The sequence below is a fragment of the Hemiscyllium ocellatum genome, chromosome 4 (assembly GCF_020745735.1).
Source record: "Hemiscyllium ocellatum isolate sHemOce1 chromosome 4, sHemOce1.pat.X.cur, whole genome shotgun sequence".
Lineage (NCBI taxonomy): Eukaryota > Metazoa > Chordata > Chondrichthyes > Orectolobiformes > Hemiscylliidae > Hemiscyllium > Hemiscyllium ocellatum.
This window is the reverse complement of record NC_083404.1, coordinates 10,857,204-10,874,194: the sequence shown is the minus strand read 5'-3', so window position 1 is coordinate 10,874,194 and position 16,991 is coordinate 10,857,204. Positions and strand designations below refer to the sequence as shown.

The window sequence follows — 16,991 nt, the reverse complement described above, 5'->3', positions numbered from 1 at the left end:
AGTTAAATTTGAAGACATTATAAAGATAGATAGAGGGACAGGTAGCATTGAGGAGGTTGGGAGGCTGCAGAAGGTTTTGGATAGGTTAAGAAAATCAAGAGAAGTGGCAGATGGAAATGTGTGAGGTCATGCAATTTGATAGGAAGAATAGAGGCATGGACTACTTTCTAAATGGGGACAAAATTCTGAAGTCTGAGGTGCAAAGAGATTTGGGGGTTCTAATCCAGAATTCTCTCAAGGTAAACTTGCAGCTTGAGTCCATAGTTAGGAAGGCAAATGCAATGATAGCATTTATTTTGAGAGGACTTGGATATAAAAGCAAGGATGTACTTCTGAGGCTCTATAAGGCTCTGGTCAGGCCACATTTAGAGTATTGCATGCAGTTTTGGGTCCCATATCTCAGGAAGGATGTACTGGCCCTGGAGCATATTCTGAGGAGATACACGAGAATGGTCCCAGGAATGAAGAGCCTAATATATGAGGAATGCTGAAGGACTCTGGGTTTATACTCGATGGGGTTTAGAAGGATATGGGACAGTCCTTCATTCGAATACTGAATGAGCTGGACAATGTATATGTTGGGAAAATGTTTTTATTGGTAGGAGAGACAAGGACCCAAGTGCACAGCCTTAGAGTAAAGAGAAGACCTTTTAGAATGGAGATAAGGAGAAACTTCTTCAGCCAGCAAGTGGTGAACCTATGGAACTCATTGCTACAGAAGGCTGTGGAGGCCAGGCCATTGAGCATATTTAAGACTGAGATAGATAGGTTCTTAAGTATCAAGAGGATCAAGGGTTACGTGGAGAAAGCAGGAGAATGGCATTGAAAAACTTAGGAGCCATGATTGAATGGCGGAGCAGACTGGGTGAGATGAATGACCTAATTTCTGCTCCTACGTCTTATGGTCTTATGGATGGTTGGTGTGGATTCGATGAGGCGAATGGTCTGTTTCTACAGTGCAGAGATTATATGGTGCTGTATTCATATACTCATTTTCCTTTGATAGCAGTTATTTCTTGAATAAGACAAAAATCTATATTTTTTTCAAATAATGAGGTTAAGATCAACTGGATGTTTCTCGAACACTGTCTTCTTTGTGAGATGAGAAGCTCCAGTTTGACCTTAGCTCAGTGCTGTAATTGTTGCTGAAACTAAAGCTGTGTTCTACATTGTCAAGTAGTTCAGGACAACAATACAGATACACAAAATCAAGTTTTCTTCCATTTATTTTCAAAATGTAAATGGATTCTCTCATAATTTGCACAGTATGTATGTTAGCTGCTGATATACAAAGCTTTTTGGGCATGGTATTGTCTTCTGAAATGTAATTAGTACCCATTTGCAATCATTATAAACTTTATATGCTTATCTGTCAATGAAAATTTGAGAATATATGCATTTACGTTCAGAAACATTGCCAAAAATTTTATCAGTTTCTAAATAATGGTTTGCACCAATTCCTTCTGTAAATGTTAAATCATCATCGGAAGATGGGAGTGCAGGTATTTCTAATTGAGCCTAGATACATATGTACAGTTTAATGTTAATTAGATCCTTATTTACCTGGCTTAGGCACAAAAAACAAATAATAGTCTATACCTCATGACATTTTAAATACATGTGAAGAAAGTGCATTATCAGAACCAAGAATATGGCTGCATTTGTTTAGAATTGATGAACAAAATATTTTAATATTCTGTTTTCTTCTTTCAGATGGCATATGGAAGTCCTATTCTTTCCCAATTGAAAATACTTGCAATGATGTTGGGAGATATTAACTACAATGAGAATTTCTTGATCCCATATAGCACAGACAAGATGCAATTCCCTCTTCTCACCTTTATAATGTTAATTGTGTTTTTGTTGCTTGTACCAATCCTCCTCATGAATTTACTGGTAGGTTTTATGTATAAATCTGCTGGCCAAAAAACTGTGATTGCAACGGTGACTATGCGATATGGTTGATGTAAGCTTGAGCTGATGGAATAGGGAATTACACAAGTCTTAATTTAAATTCATTATCATATGTTTTCTGTCCAGCAATCAAAGTTTTAAAATCCTCCCTTAAGATGTGAGCACTTGTATTTCCAATGTTGTCAGTCTGGAGATACCCCTGTTGGCGCCCAACATGCTGTCTGTAATGCTGAGGGAGTGAATTCCAAAGTCTGGGCTCAAAGCTGATGCTACTTAAGGGTATTGTACAGGGCCATCTTCAGTAGCTAAACGCACATTTGTAATGTTTCCAACATATCTATGGTGAATATACAGGTATGTGGCACTGCTCTAGCCCAAGTCTTTAACCCTGGGCTCAGTGTAAGCGATATCTGCACAGTGCAAAAAATCTTTTTTTAAAGATTAGATTATTTACAGTGTGGAAACAGGCCCTTCGGCCCAATAAGTCCACACCGACCCTCCGAAGAGCAATCCACCCAGACCCACTCCCCTACATTTACCCCTTCACCTAACACTACAGGCAATTTTAGCATGGCCAATTTACCGGACCAGCACATTTTTGGACTGTGGGAGGAAACCAGAGAACCTGGCGTAAACCCACACAGGCACAGAGAGAATGTGCAAACGCCACATGGACAGTTGCAGGAATTGAACCCGGGTCTTTGACGCCATGAGGCAGCAGTGCTAACCACTGTGCCACCATGCTGCCCTTAAACAAGGCAGGCAATTGCTTCCACAGAGTCTTAAGGCTCATCACAGACTTAAAAATCAAACTTAAGTTAGATTACCCCCACTCTGGTTCACAGGAGGGTTCTGGCTCATACCATCAGCAAAAGAAAGTTTAAAGAACCTCATCTCAAAGTTTTGATGATTGCACTGGTGGGAGAGGGGTCTGTCATATTGGTGATGCATGTTGAGCTGACAGTGTGTAAAGTAGGGCATAAACTTGACTTCTGAAAATGGACGTTTTAGAATTATGAAAGAATTTGCTTGTTTCTTAATTTGTTGCACCATATGAGCTACATTATATCAGAGAAGGAAGACGAAAGTTGAAAAGCCACCCTAAAAACTACAATATGTATTACAAGGGAATTGGATACATGTCTGAAGATGAAGAATACAACAGAATATGACAAAAGAGAAGGGAATTGGGAATACAGTAAATCGATCTATTTGAGGAGTTAGCACTTTCTGTGATGTCAGTGCTGTAAATCTATCACTTTAATTTTTCTCACAGAACAATAAATGCAAAAGGAGAAGGTGTGAAACTAGTGATGGTTTTATGTTGTAATCCCATAAGTAAGATTTTTATCAGATGTAGGAGAGTTGATGCATGGCTTGTGTCTGAAAGACAAAAGATTGATGAGAATGTCTGTTTCTGATATATCTTTCATATTGAATTTAGATTGGTTTAGCAGTGGGAGATATTGCTGAAGTCCAGAGAACTGCATCCTTAAAAAGGATTGCAATGCAGGTTAGCCCTTATGATTTTGTGAAGATGATCAACTTTTCTGAAGAAGAAAGGAATTGAACATTATCTCAAAAACGTTTGAACTTAAGTATCTTTATTCTTGTAGATTTCTCTTCATACCAGTTTGGAGAAAAAACTTCCCTATTGGTTTCTTAACCGAGTCGACCAGCAGAAAATAATAGTATATCCTAACAAGGCAAGTGGCAGTATGACTGAGGTACGTTTGTGAAAGGCTGCAACAATTTCATTAAGCACGCACTGGGCAGATGAAAGAGCTGAGGGATATGGTGGGTAAAAGTTGTTAATTTTGTTTCTGGAAAAGTACATATTCTTAATGCTGTGGCTAATAATGTGGGCTTCGATTTTTATGTGCATCAGAGATAATCAAATCAAATGGATTTGCCACCCATTAAGAAGCTGTCAAACTTTAATTCATATTAAATGACTTCTCTTTGAAAGAAATAGAAAATAATAGTCCTAATAGTCCGAGAGAAGTAGAGGAATGTATTGCGAGGATGATTCAGGAGAAGAGTGAAAGTAGCAGGGTGGTTGTTATGGGGGACTTTAACTTCCCAGATATTGACTGGGAAAGCTATAGCTCGAGTTCGTTAGATGGGTCGGTGTTTGTTCAATGTGTGCAGGAGGGTTTCCTGACACAATATGTAGACAGGCCAATAAGAGGTGAGGCTATACTGGATTTGGTTCTAGGTAATGAACCAGGCTAGGTGTTAGACTTGGAGGTAGGTGAGCCCTTTGGGGACAGTGACCACAACACGGTGACTTTTCCTCTAGCGATGGAGAGGGATAAGTGTGCACTGCAGGGCAAGAGTTATATCTGGGGGCAGGGAAATTATGATGCGGTGAGGCATGACTTAGGATGCGTGGATTGGAAAAATAGGCTTCAAGGGAAGGACACAAATAATATGTGGAGATTGTTCAAGGAACAGCTAATGGGTGTCCTTGATAAGTATGTACCAGTCAGGCAGGGAGTAAAGGGTCTTGTGAGGGAGCCGTGGTTTAATAAGGAATTGGAATCCCTTGTGAAAGGGAAGAGGGCAGCCTATGTAAAGATGAGACGTGAAGGTTCAGTTGGGACGATTGAGATTTATAAGGTAGCCAGGAAGGATCTAAAGAGAGAGCTAAGAGCAGCGAGAAGGGGACATGAAAAGTCCTTAGTTGGTAGGATTAGGGAAAACCCAAAGGCTTTCTATAGGTATGTCAGGAATAAAAGGATGACTAGGGTAGGTATCGGTCCAGTCAAGGATAGTAGTGGGAAGTTGTGCGTGGAGGCGGAGTAGATTGGAGAGACACTAAATCAATACTTTTCGTCAGTATTCACTCAGGAACAGGACACTGTTGCTGATGTGAATATTGAGTCACAAGTGATTAGAATGGATGGCCTTGAGGTATGTAGGGAAGAGGTCTGGGGAATACTGGAAAGGATGAAAATAGATAAGTCCCCTGGGCCTGATGGCATTTATCCTAGGATCCTCTGGGAAGCTAGGGAGGATATAGCGGAGCCATTGGCCTTGATTTTTATGTCGTCGTTGTCTACGGGAATAGTGCCAGAAGATTGGAGGATAGCGAATGTGGTCCCCTTGTTCAAGAAGGGGAGTAGGGATAACCCTAGTAACTATAGGCCCGTGAGTCTCACTTCTGTTGTGGGCAAAGTCTTAGAGAGAATTGTAAGGGATAGGATTTATGAACATCTGGATAGGAATAATGTGATCAAAAATAGACAGCATGGTTTTGTGAAGGGCCTCACAAACCTTATTGAGTTCTTTGAGAAGGTGACCAAGGAAGTGCACGAGGGTAAAGCAGTAGATGTGGTGTATATGGATTTTAGCAAGGCGTTCGATAAGGTACCCCATGGCAGGCTAATGCAAAAACTACGGAGGTATGGCATTGAGGGTGCATTAGAGGTTTGGATTAGGAATTGGCTGGCTGGAAGGAGACAGAAGGTAGTAGTTGATGGTATAGGTTCATCTTGGAGTGCAGTTACTAGCGGTGTTCCACAAGGATCTGTTTTGGGACCATTGCTGTTTGTCATTTTTATAAATGACCTAGAGGAGGGGCTTGAAAGCTGGGTGAGCAAGTTTGCGGATGACACGAAAGTCAGTGGAGTTGTGGACAGCGAAGAAGGATGTAGCAGGTTACAGCGGGATATAGATAAGTTGCAGAGCTGGGCAGAAAGGTGGCAAATGGAGTTCAATGTAGGTAAGTGTGAAGTCATTCACTTTGGTAGTAGTAACAAGAAGATGGATTACTGGGCTAATGGTAGGCTACTTGGTAGTGTGGATGAGCAGAGGGATCTTGGTGTCCATGTACACAGATCTCTGAAAGTTGCCACCCGGGTAAATAGTGCTGTGAAGAAGGCATATGGTGTACTGGGCTTTATTGGTAGAGGAATTGAGTTCCAGAGTCCTGAGGTCATGTTGCAGTTGTATAAGACTCTGGTGCGGCCTCATCTGGAGTATTGTGTGCAGTTTTGGTCGTCATACTATAGGAAGGATGTGGAGGTATTGGAACGAGTGCAGAGGAGGTTTACCAGGATGTTGCCTGGCATGGTAGGAAGATCGTATGAGGAAAGGCTGAGGCACTTGGGGCTGTTCTCATTGGAGAAAAGAAGGTTTAGGGGAGATTTGATAGAGGTGTACAAGATGATTAGGGGTTTAGATAGGGTTGACAGTGAGAACCTTTTTCCGCTAATGGAGTCAGCTGTTACTAGGGGACACAGCTTTAAATTAAGGGGTGGTAGGTATAGGACAGATGTTAGGGGTAGATTCTTTACTCAGCGGGTTGTGAGTTCATGGAATGCCCTGCCAGTAGCAGTGGTGGACTCTCCCTCTTTATGGTCATTTAAGCGGGCATTGGATAAGCATATGGAGGTTATTGGGCTAGTGTAGGTTAGGTAGGCTTCAGTTGGCGCAACATTGAGGGCCGAAGGGCCTGTACTGTGCTGTATTTTTCTATGTTCTATGTTCTAATATTAGGTTGTGTCCAAGAATATGTAGGTTAGGTGGATTAGCCATGAGTAAGGCAGGGTTATGGAAATAAAGTACGGATAGAATAGGATATACTCTTTGGAGGGTTGGTGTGGATGTGATGGGCCAAACGGCCTACCTCCACCCTATAGGGATTCTATGGTTCTATGCACAAAAATGTAAATTTGAGTCCCAATACAGGATCAATTGAAATCTGCTGCCTCCTCATAGACCATGAATGTGTTCTTAAGTGAGGTTGAGATGGACTACTCTGATCTTTCCAATATTCCATTGTTTGTCCATGGAAGAAATTAATGCAACTAAACAAATATGTGTTGATATTAATTATTGGGTGACTAACCAGTGGAAGACAGTGGTCAGCTGACTGATTGTGGTGGTTGAAGTCCTGGTTCATTATCATTTCACCTTGGGCACTCCATCATAGCCAGCCTGATCAAAACTGACACCCTGTTCCATCTGACAGGAAGGTAGAACTGCAGGGCCATTTGGAGTTTGAGAACTGGCATTTGAAAGGATTGTAAAGATCATCTAAGGCTTCAGGTTAAGCGAGGCTGTTTAGGAACCAGTTACCAATGCAGAGCCTAAATGCTGAATGGCATCAAGGTGAATCTGAAAAAATAGTATGTTTCGGATCATTAATGATTGTGAGAGACATTAGAATTGGCTAAATTAGCAGACAAGCTCATAATCAGTTGTTCAGAGTTAGTATGCAGTGCTTAGTGTGAGAAATACAACATACAACATTTAATAAAGTATCTTCTTGTACAGTAAATGTCTGTGGACATTTCAAGAGAAGTAAAACCTGAAGTCAATGGACCAGATTTGTGTGCATCTGTTCTTGTTGGAAGCAGGGAGGCTTACTAATGGCAGACAGGAGTATAAATCAGAATTCCTACCCCCATTCCTGGTGTGCAGCACTGTTGTAGTTCCAGGGTAAGTGTGCAGGAAGGAAGGTTACACTCAGCTCTCCTGCTCTTGCCTACTTTACTTTGGGTATGGCGTTTCAGGGCTTCCACTATTTCTATGGCATTAAACCTGTTTGTTCAGGGCGTCTAGTTCATGCTGTGGGGAATCCTACTGTGCAGTGAGTATTTTAACAGGCAAGTTGCCAACTTTATCTATCGTAAGTTTTCTTTTTCTGTGCATTGTTCAACTTTGGAACTCTTCCCTACAGAGTATTAGAAGCAGATTCACTGAATATTTTTAGGGCAGAGGAAGGTTGACTCCCATGTTATGGATCATTTGGCTTCTATGGTTATCAGGGTTATGTGGGAATGAGGATTGAGAAGATAATCAGGTCAGCCATGATCTGATTGAACAGCAGAAAATTCTTAATGGGTCAGTTCGCTACTTCTGCTGTCATTCACTGTATTTGGCTGCTGTATAATCACTTAAAGTTGTTTTTTTAATGCAGTGATTGTTCATAATGTTTTGCCTTTAAAAGGTAAATGATCACTAAAATGACCAGCATTGTGTAAGTGTTCACTTGTATTAGTTTACGTATCCAGAGAGTAAAGAGCTCTTCTGCATTCAACATTTTCAGAATCTGCCTTTATTGTGTCAGCTGGATTCTGTGCTTTCATCTTCAAATTCTTTTAAAGTCCAGAGATCTGCTGAGCCTTTGAAGCACTTTTCCAATATTCATCGCAGCAGAACCTGAGTCCTTTAATAATGCTGGGAAGTCTCTGAAATGCTCATGGATCTGTCAAAATAAATAAACATTCATTCAAACACCCATTGAGAAATGAGTCCTGTCCATAGTGGATACTGGTTCAGTGGGCAGGAGGATGCACAGGGCGCAGGGAGGGATATAAAGGGATACCAGAGACAATAGGGGTTTGAGGGATATGGAAGAGGCATGGGAGTGGTTGGGGGTTTGAGGTTGGTGAAAGAATGAGTGCCAGAGTGACTAACATTCAATTACAGCTCTGAACTAATGTCCTAGTGACAGAGATGAGACCTCTAGCTTTCCACTTCAGCATCTGATCATGTCTGTTCGTACCTCTGGCCTGTTTCCATTGGCAGCTGCCCTGGTTCCAATTAATCCCTGCCAAGACTTGGTGAAAATATTGTGGACGGGTACTGCAGGCAGGAGGTGGAATTGCAAATTGGAACATGGTCTGACTATAATTCCCATCTCGAAGATGAAAATCCAAGTCAATGTCTTTGATCCCTACCATAGGTGCCTTGCCCTAGCCACTAGTTTCATTCCCTTACCTACCACTTGGCTCAGGTGAACCAGACTCTTTGTAACCTCAGCATGCTATTCAGCCTTTAACCAAGTTTCTAAACCATATATCCCTTCTTACACTAAGACCATCTACTCTACTTCTGTAATATTTCCTGTTATCATCCTGCCTCAGTCCTTCTGCTACTGTGATCTTCATTCACCATTTTATTACCAGCTTATTCACTTAAATGTTCACTTGTTCACTGTCTCATCATTAAAGCCATTCACCTAGCAATGCCTTGTTCATTAACAACACTGGTTCACAGACCAGTAATGTGTATGATTTAAAATTCCTGTCATTGTGCCCAAATCCTTCTTTGGCATCATTCCTCCTTGTCTCTGTAACCCCCTGCAGCCTCAGAATTCTGTGACCTTCAAGTATGGCATATTTTACAACTTAATCTATTTAGGTCTATTATGGCTTCAATTGTTTAAGATCCTGTGGTCTGGAATTTCTGTGCTAAACCATTCAGCTATCTATCTCCCTCTCCTTTTTTAGTAGTCTTTAACATCTAAGTTTTAGATCAAACATTTAATCACTAGTCACACTATCTCCTCGTGACTTGGTGTCAAACTTTGGCCAATAATGTTCCTATGAATTCAAAATGCTCATTGTATTAAAAGTGTGGTGTGGAGGTACGTGTGTGGGACTGGGGTAGATAAGGTCAGAAGTCACACGATACCAAGTTATCATCCAACAGGTTTATTTGAAATCACAAGCTTTCTGAGCACTGCTCCATTGTTCACCTGGCGAAGGAACAGAACTCCGAAAGCTTGTGATTTCAAATAAACCCGTTGGACAAAATTAAAAATCACACAACACCAGGTTATAGTCCAACAAGTTTATTTGGAAGCACTAGCTTTTGGAGTGCTGTTCTTTCATCAGGTAGCTATGGAGCAGGACCATAAGATACAGAATTTACAGCAAAAGATGACAGCAAAACCTGTTAGACTATAATCTGGCATTGTGTGACTATTAAAAGTGTGTTTTAGATGCAATTTGATGTATTTTTCCCTTTTTATTATAGTAGGATCAATGGTTAAAATGGAATCAAATGTTTTGAATGACAATTCAGATCAGGTAACAGTTCCATCCACTGAGCCTGCATTCATTCCTATCTCTCCTACTACTGTGCAAAGGCACAAAGATTTATCTTCAATTGTACAGAAACTGCTGTTCATCAAGGATCAAATACCTTTTACTGGGCAGTTTCCCACTTAGTTTTGTATGTAATTTCTCCCTCCATTAACATGAATGTTCTAAGTATCATTTCTCTTTATCTAAAATAACAATGCATTATCTAGATCAAATGAAAAGACTGGCAATAAAATTCTCTTGTATTGTTCAGCTGGTTGAAAGATTTATGGCTTGAAACTGAATGGGAATCAAACTTTTGTGACAATGTAGTTTGTAACTGCATCATTATGGAAATGTGACACGAGATGAGAATATATTGGTCAAATGTGTTTCTCTTTACAGGCTCTGGTCCGGAATTTTTCAGAATCCCAAGTCAGTGATCCAGCCACTGAAGTGAAATGTCACGGAATTGATTACCGAAAGCTTGAACTGCAACTGGAAAAACAGAAATATAGGTCTAAAATCACTGATCATAAATTCAGACTATATTTCATTGACATTTAACTTTGCTATGCTCATTATTTTCACCTTTTTAAATCTGCAGGTTGAAGGACATTTCGGCCATAATGGAGATGCAGAATGAGCTTCTAATGCTCATCAGTCAAAACTTGGGAATTAATTTTGAGGCAGTAGAGCAGGATCAAGAAACCTTCTCTCAACACAGCAAAGCAAAAAGCAACAAGAAAAGGATGTACCGAATGGAATCTTGTGCTAGCATTGAGGATGTATAACCAGATGGAATAATTTTATAGTTCGGATATTTCTTATGATGAAACTAAGCATAAATGTACTTTATAACATGGTATTCAAAATATTTCAAATATCTGCTGATCAAAATGAAAGTGCAGTAAAATTAAAATTAAATTTTAGTTTGAAATTCCTTGCTTAATATTCTACATCTATTTTAGCTGAGTAAAGACAAAAGAAAAATCCTTTAAAGTACAATAGATTCATGCACTTTAGGCTGTATTTGTTTTAATTTATTTATTGCAGTGTAAGTCCATGTTCCATGAATCTGCACGGGGCATTTGGATTTTGACAGTATAATTTTCAAAGTAAGTTGACTTATTCAAAATGAGCAATTATAATGCTATTGAATTAGTTAACAACATGCTAAACCTATTATGAGGGTTTTTGTGTCTATTATTAACGGTAATGTCCAGGTGGCGTAAATCCTGTATGTGCTATGGTATAGATGTTCTTAATTTGAACTGTAACTTTGTCATTCATTTCAGGATGACATTGATTATCAAACTGCTGTAACTGGGCATCGAGGAGAAGTATAAAGAGGAAAAGTAGAAGGAGTGAATTTCCTTGGATGTATTTTTACTGTTCATGGTGTAAGTGCTTTAAGCAGCTTGGAAATCCTAGAATAACATTGTATGTTAAATACTACCTCCAAATATAAGCAAGGTTATAGGAATGTACCATTTAACTTGAACAGCAACACATTCTTAATTTATTTGACAAAAACTGCATCTAATAGAAACTTAGAGAAGATAAGTTACTTCAGAGGATTCATCATTACATCTTAATGAAACAACCTTATGAAATATTGTTAATCATATTTAGCTATAAATGTGCAAAGTAGATGCAGTGCTGAAAGATTATTCAAATAAATGTATGTATGAGCTTTGCGGTGGTGTGTTCTGTGGCTTATCTGGTCCTTATCAGTTTTCACAAAATATGTAATTTGGAGATGCCGGTGTTTGATTGGGGTGGGCAAAGTTAAAAATCAACAAACCAGGTTATAGTCCAACAGGTTTATTTGGAAGCACTAGCTGCCGGAACACTGCTCCTTCATCAGGTGGTTGTCAACCAGTTCCTGATGAGGAGCTTATGCCCAAAATGTCGAATCTCCTGCTCTTTGGATGCTGTTTGACCTGCTGTGCTTTTCCAGCACCACACTCTCAACACATATCTGTCAATCTCCGTCTTGGAAAATTAGAACTCATTGAGCATCCAGAAGATCTTGGCAGAGTGGGTTCCAACTTTTCATGAACTTTTCGTATGTGTGGAAATAGTATTAATAAAAGCATTAATAAAAGGAAAACTTGAAATTTGAAAATATGATTAGAGGTTTGAGTTTGCTTTGTGAAACATGCTGAAGGATTAAGTTGATTGCCCTTTGTCAACTCAAGTGGGACTAATTTAATTCGGGATTATGTCAGCATAGACTGTTTGGAGAAAAGGGTATCAATGAGGGTTTTAAGAGCAGATGATCTAAGGTAGGAGCAGGATCAGTTGATGTTACAGAAATGGAAATAACACTGAGTGATAGCTCATCAATAATGTATCTTTGGGTTCAACTCCAATACTATCATTGAGAAATGTTTGGTTTCCATGCTGAATAATTCTATGATCTCTATAACAGCAGGATTCCTAGCTATATTTCTGACTCTTTTTATGATTTTGAGTTTGTAGTGATTGGAATCAGGTTGACCTTTTGACTACGAGGTCGTTGATTGGCCCAGGTTAACATCCCCAATTAGGAAAGCCCTGACTGATTGGTATAACCAGGAGATTTAGAGTCTCCTGGGCTACAGTTAGTGTGTAACTGCTGCTTTTTTGGGGGAAGGGGAGAAAACATGATTCTTGAACTGGCATTCCTTCTTTATTGAGGACTGATTTCTAAACTGCCTGATCTATACAGTCAATGTGTTTCAGGTGTAAACTCAGTTCTCATTAGGGGATTTTTGTTTCACTGGCTGGAGAGAAAAAAAAACCAGGAGATTTAGAGTCCCCTCAGTTTAGGGGACTGACTCTGTACTGACTGGGCCACAGTCAGTGTATTACTGCTGCTGTTTGTTTTTTTTTGGGAAAACCCGATTCCTAAACTGGCTGGTTTACAAAGGCAGTTTTGTTACTGGTATTCCTTCTTTATTGAGGATTGGTTTTTAAACTGCCTGACCTATGCAGTCAATGTGATACAGGTGTAAATCAGTTCTCATAATGGGGTTGTTGATTCACTGGCTGGTTACAGCCTGTTGCTTTTTTCTCTTTGAGAAAAGGACTATGTTAATTTTATGGCAGGGCTTGGTCATTGTACTCTGGCTTTCTTTGTTTTTAATGTTTTCACTTTTATTTTTGTATTTGGACTATGCCTTTGTGAGAAAATATGTCTTTCCAGATGAGCTGTTCCTGTGGGTAGGCCTGGACCTTGTCAGTGGACTAGGCCACTGTAAAGACTGAGTGTATGTGTTGGCAGGTGAGCATTTGCTGTATCTTGAAGTTTGGGAGTGGACCCAATGCCTGGGAGTTACTCCACCTTCACAATGTACTGTGTTCCTGGGAGTGGGCCTGATTCTCTGTGGAACAGCTGTGTGTGTACATGCTGTGTATTTCCTGCTTTCAGGAGTGGATTCTGCATACTGGAGTGGACTCCATTTCTAGGAATGGTAATTGACTCTGTCTTGTTGCTTGTTGGGTTATCACCTGCTCTGTCCTGTGACCCTGGGTCTGGGAGGCCTTACTGAGAGCTGAGTGGCTCATAGGTCATCCTGAAAGCTCTTGCCCTGAGAACCAGAGTGTGGGTAGGCTGTCCTATCTACCAGAAGATCAGTAGGCTGCCCCAAAAGCTGGAATGTGGGTAGGCTATTCTGATGCCAGTCACCCTGATAGAACAGCCTTCCCACCTTCCAACTATCAGGGTGACTGGCATCAGAATAGCCTTCCCACATTCCAACTGAGTGCTGTTGTCCTGAGTGGGGTAATTGGGATGGGCTGTCTGAGAGGTGGTTGGAAGGGGTCAGAGCAGCTTAGAGCCAGAAGGTGCGTGGGGGCAGACTAAGATCTGGAAGGCTTGTGGGCTACCCTGTGTGCCATCATCCCAGGGAAGGGGATGGGATATCCTAAAGGTGGCCGGAAGGGGTGTCAGGGAAGTCCAAAGGTAGAATGGCACATGGAGATGAGTGAGACCAATGGTATGTAGAGGCAGACTGAGAGCTGGAAGGTGGGTAGGCTGTCCTTGGCACTACCCACCCTGGGCAAATAAGGGGACAGGCTGTCGTAGAGGTGGCTGGAAGGTGATTAGGGAAGCTGGAAGGTGGGTATGCCATCCTGATTGCTATTGTCCTGGGGGGGTGATGGTTGAGGTAACAGGACAGGCTGTGCTAGAATTGGCAGGAAGGGGCATGGGGGTGGGCTGAGAGGTGGGAGAGTGCATAGAGTGGGCTGCCTTAGAGTGGCCAGAAGGTGGGAGGGATGGGTGGGTTTCTAGGATGGGGGAGGTCTGTATTCTATCCATTTTTTAAATCTAATTGGACTGTCTTGTGTATTTGTTATTGTTTTGTGATGACTGAAAGTGGGATATTGAGGTTTGTCCTCATTTCCCTGAAAACTGGTTGAACAGTAGGGTTTGGGGCCTGGCTTTGCTGCCCCCTTTCTCTTGTAAAATTGCTGTTTCTCTGTATACAGCTGTTAACGTTAACTGCTTTGTAAACTGCATTTTTAAATTTTATATTTAAAGAAAACTGGAGTTCAGATTCTCCTCCGTTCAGAGACTCTGGCTCTGAGCTGACTGGCTCAGTGCTGGAAAAACCCAGCAGGTCAGGCAGCATCTGTGGGGCAGGAGAGTTGGTGTTTGCACAGTGTACTGTGCACAAGTAAATAAGGGGTGACTTGGTGACAGAATACCAGCCTCTGTGCAATTAGAGTTGTACTGCATTGTTTTATTGGGTTTTTGATGTTTGCTTTCCACTTATTGTTATAGACACATTGAAATGGTGAACAAATCCAGCATTTTTAACAAATGAACTGACAGAGGCAAGATGATGGATATAAATTTAATGACTTTTTGTTTGAGAGGGGAGGAATTCTGAAATGTCACACCCAAATATAATCAGGGTGACTTTAACTGGAAAGCCTACACAGGAAGAGATGACGAAGTGGATTACCTAATCCCCTTTCAGCAGGGAGCTACGTCTGCAGCCATGTTGTGCTTCAGTCTTCCAGGGATCTAGGAGAAAAGGGAATAAGACTGATCTGCAAACATCTGTGTATTAGTGGCCTGATGTTCTAGTGTGGGGGTTAGTGTACTCTGAAGGTCACAGCTATAAAATCCACCATAAATACCCCTGCAATATAAGGAAAGAAAAGGGATGGATTCTGTCACTGAGTGCGAAGTCAAATAACCAATAGCTACTGTCAAAAGAATCTCAATCAACCTGCAAAACCAAGAATCTCAAATGACTGCTCAAATATGAATGTGAATGTTACTGGTACCCATCAACATTCAACCATCCACTCTTCACAAACCATTCAGAGACCAATCCATATTTTTTTTTTTTAAAACTCACCTTTTTGCATTTGCCACTTATTTTTAATCTACAAATGCATGAAATATTACTGTTTCTTCTCATGTTGGTAAATCAACACTCCCTTTTCTAATTCAAGAAAGCCTAGTCACAATGACGCCTTTTTAAAATAAAAGTTCATCTGAGTCTGGGAGGAAAGTATTCACGATGGAAGGCATCCTACTTAAATTAGTTTGTTGTGGGGGTGGGTCACTAAAGAAGGCAAAACAGTTCACCCCTCCTCACCTGGGAGCTTCAAGGTTTGAAGTATCATGCCTAACTTTTATCACCAATTGGAAACTCTCAACAAGGACTGGTTGTAACAGTGTGTAATATGCACATTTAACTTGGGCTCCACAATAGTTTTGAAACTGAGGAAGTTGATATTGATGAATTGCCGATCCACACAAAGCTGGTGTTGACTCTGGAATGTGTTACTGGTAAACTGTTGAGGTGAGTTTACAATCTTGTCAACTGTGTTCATCTGCATTCTGACCTTGCACAAAGTGGATCTTCTCCAAAGGCAGTGCACAAGTATATATGTCACGTTAATTCTTGCAGAGCTGCAGATCCAACACAGCACAAAGGGGAAAAAAATTGAGAATGAAGACAATTTTTGGGCATGCACCCAGTTTGGAGGTACTACAGGGCTCAGAATATTGGTATCCTGGTATCTCCCTGCCACACCTCTTCTTTGTTGGAATGAAATACTGCCACCATCATCCCTTGAGGAGAAAGTCAAGGTCCCTTAATCCCCTCTTGCTGTGCCAATGAATGAATGTATTGATTGATCTGCTAAACCTGTATTTGGCAGGTAGGAGTGTACTGTAGAGTGATATGATGGCACTGTGGTTATCACTATTATTTTACAATGCGAGGGACATGGGATTAATTCCAGCCTTGGGTGATTGCCTGCATGGAGTTTGCACATTCTCTCCATGTCTGCATGGATTTCCTCTGGGTGCTCCAATCTCCTCCCACAATCCAAAGATGTGCTGGTTAGGTGGTTGTGCATGCTAAAAAATTATTCTGTAGCATGCAGGTTTGGTGGGTTAGCCATGGTAAAAACCCCATGCAGGGATGGGGTGGGTTTGGGTAGGATGCTGTTTGGGGTCAGCGCAGACGTGATCGGTCAAGTGGCCTCTTTTCCATTTCATCTACCAAAACAAGCTTTTGCGATGTCTTATATTCCTTGGTAATTTGCATTGAAAAATAATTTTAGCTTTCCTAATCATCTGAGGAAAAATGCTCTCACTGTCCATCCTATATCACCCTCTGATTATCTTATACATCTTGATTAAGTCATGTCTCAACCTTCTTCTCTCCAATTAAAACAGTCTCTGTGCCTTCAGTCTTTGCTCATAAGATCTTCCTTCCATTTCAGACAACATCCTAGTAACTCTCCTCTGAACCCTTTCCAAAGCTTCCACATCCTTCCAATAATGTGGTGACCAGAACTGTATGTAATACTCCAGGTACGGCCTAACCAGAGTCTTGTACAGTTGAAGCATGACCGCATTGTCCAAAACTCAATCCCCTTACCAATAAACGGGTGGCACGGTGGCACAGTGGTTAGCACTGCTGCCTCACAGCACCAGGGACCTGGGTTCAATTCCCACCACAGGCGACTGACTGTGTGGAGTTTGCACGTTCTCCCCGTGTCTGCGTGGGTTTCCTCCGGGTGCTCTGGTTTCTTCCCACAGTCCAAAGATGTGCGGGTCAGGTGAATTGGCCATGCTAAATTGCCCGTAGTGTTAGGTAAGGGGTATATATGTAGGGGTATGGGTGGGTTGCGCTTTGGCGGGTCGGTGTGGACTTGTTGGGCCGAAGGGCCTGTTTCCACGCTGTATGTAATCTATCTAATCTAAACACCAACACACTATATGCCGCCTTAACAACC

The 16,991-nt window shown here is 41.2% G+C and overlaps 1 protein-coding gene across 1 annotated transcript in view; it reads left to right on the top strand.

The window, feature by feature from the left end:
• Positions 1–10,528, top strand: part of LOC132815164 (transient receptor potential cation channel subfamily A member 1-like) — a 130,803-nt gene extending 120,275 nt beyond the window's left edge. The window contains exons 23-27 of the mRNA XM_060823977.1: positions 1,714–1,896; positions 3,359–3,427; positions 3,531–3,641; positions 10,140–10,252; positions 10,342–10,528. Coding sequence (XP_060679960.1) covers positions 1,714–1,896; positions 3,359–3,427; positions 3,531–3,641; positions 10,140–10,252; positions 10,342–10,528 — 663 coding nt within the window. The remainder of the gene's footprint in view (positions 1–1,713; positions 1,897–3,358; positions 3,428–3,530; positions 3,642–10,139; positions 10,253–10,341) is intronic.
• The last annotated feature ends 6,463 nt before the right edge of the window (positions 10,529–16,991 follow it).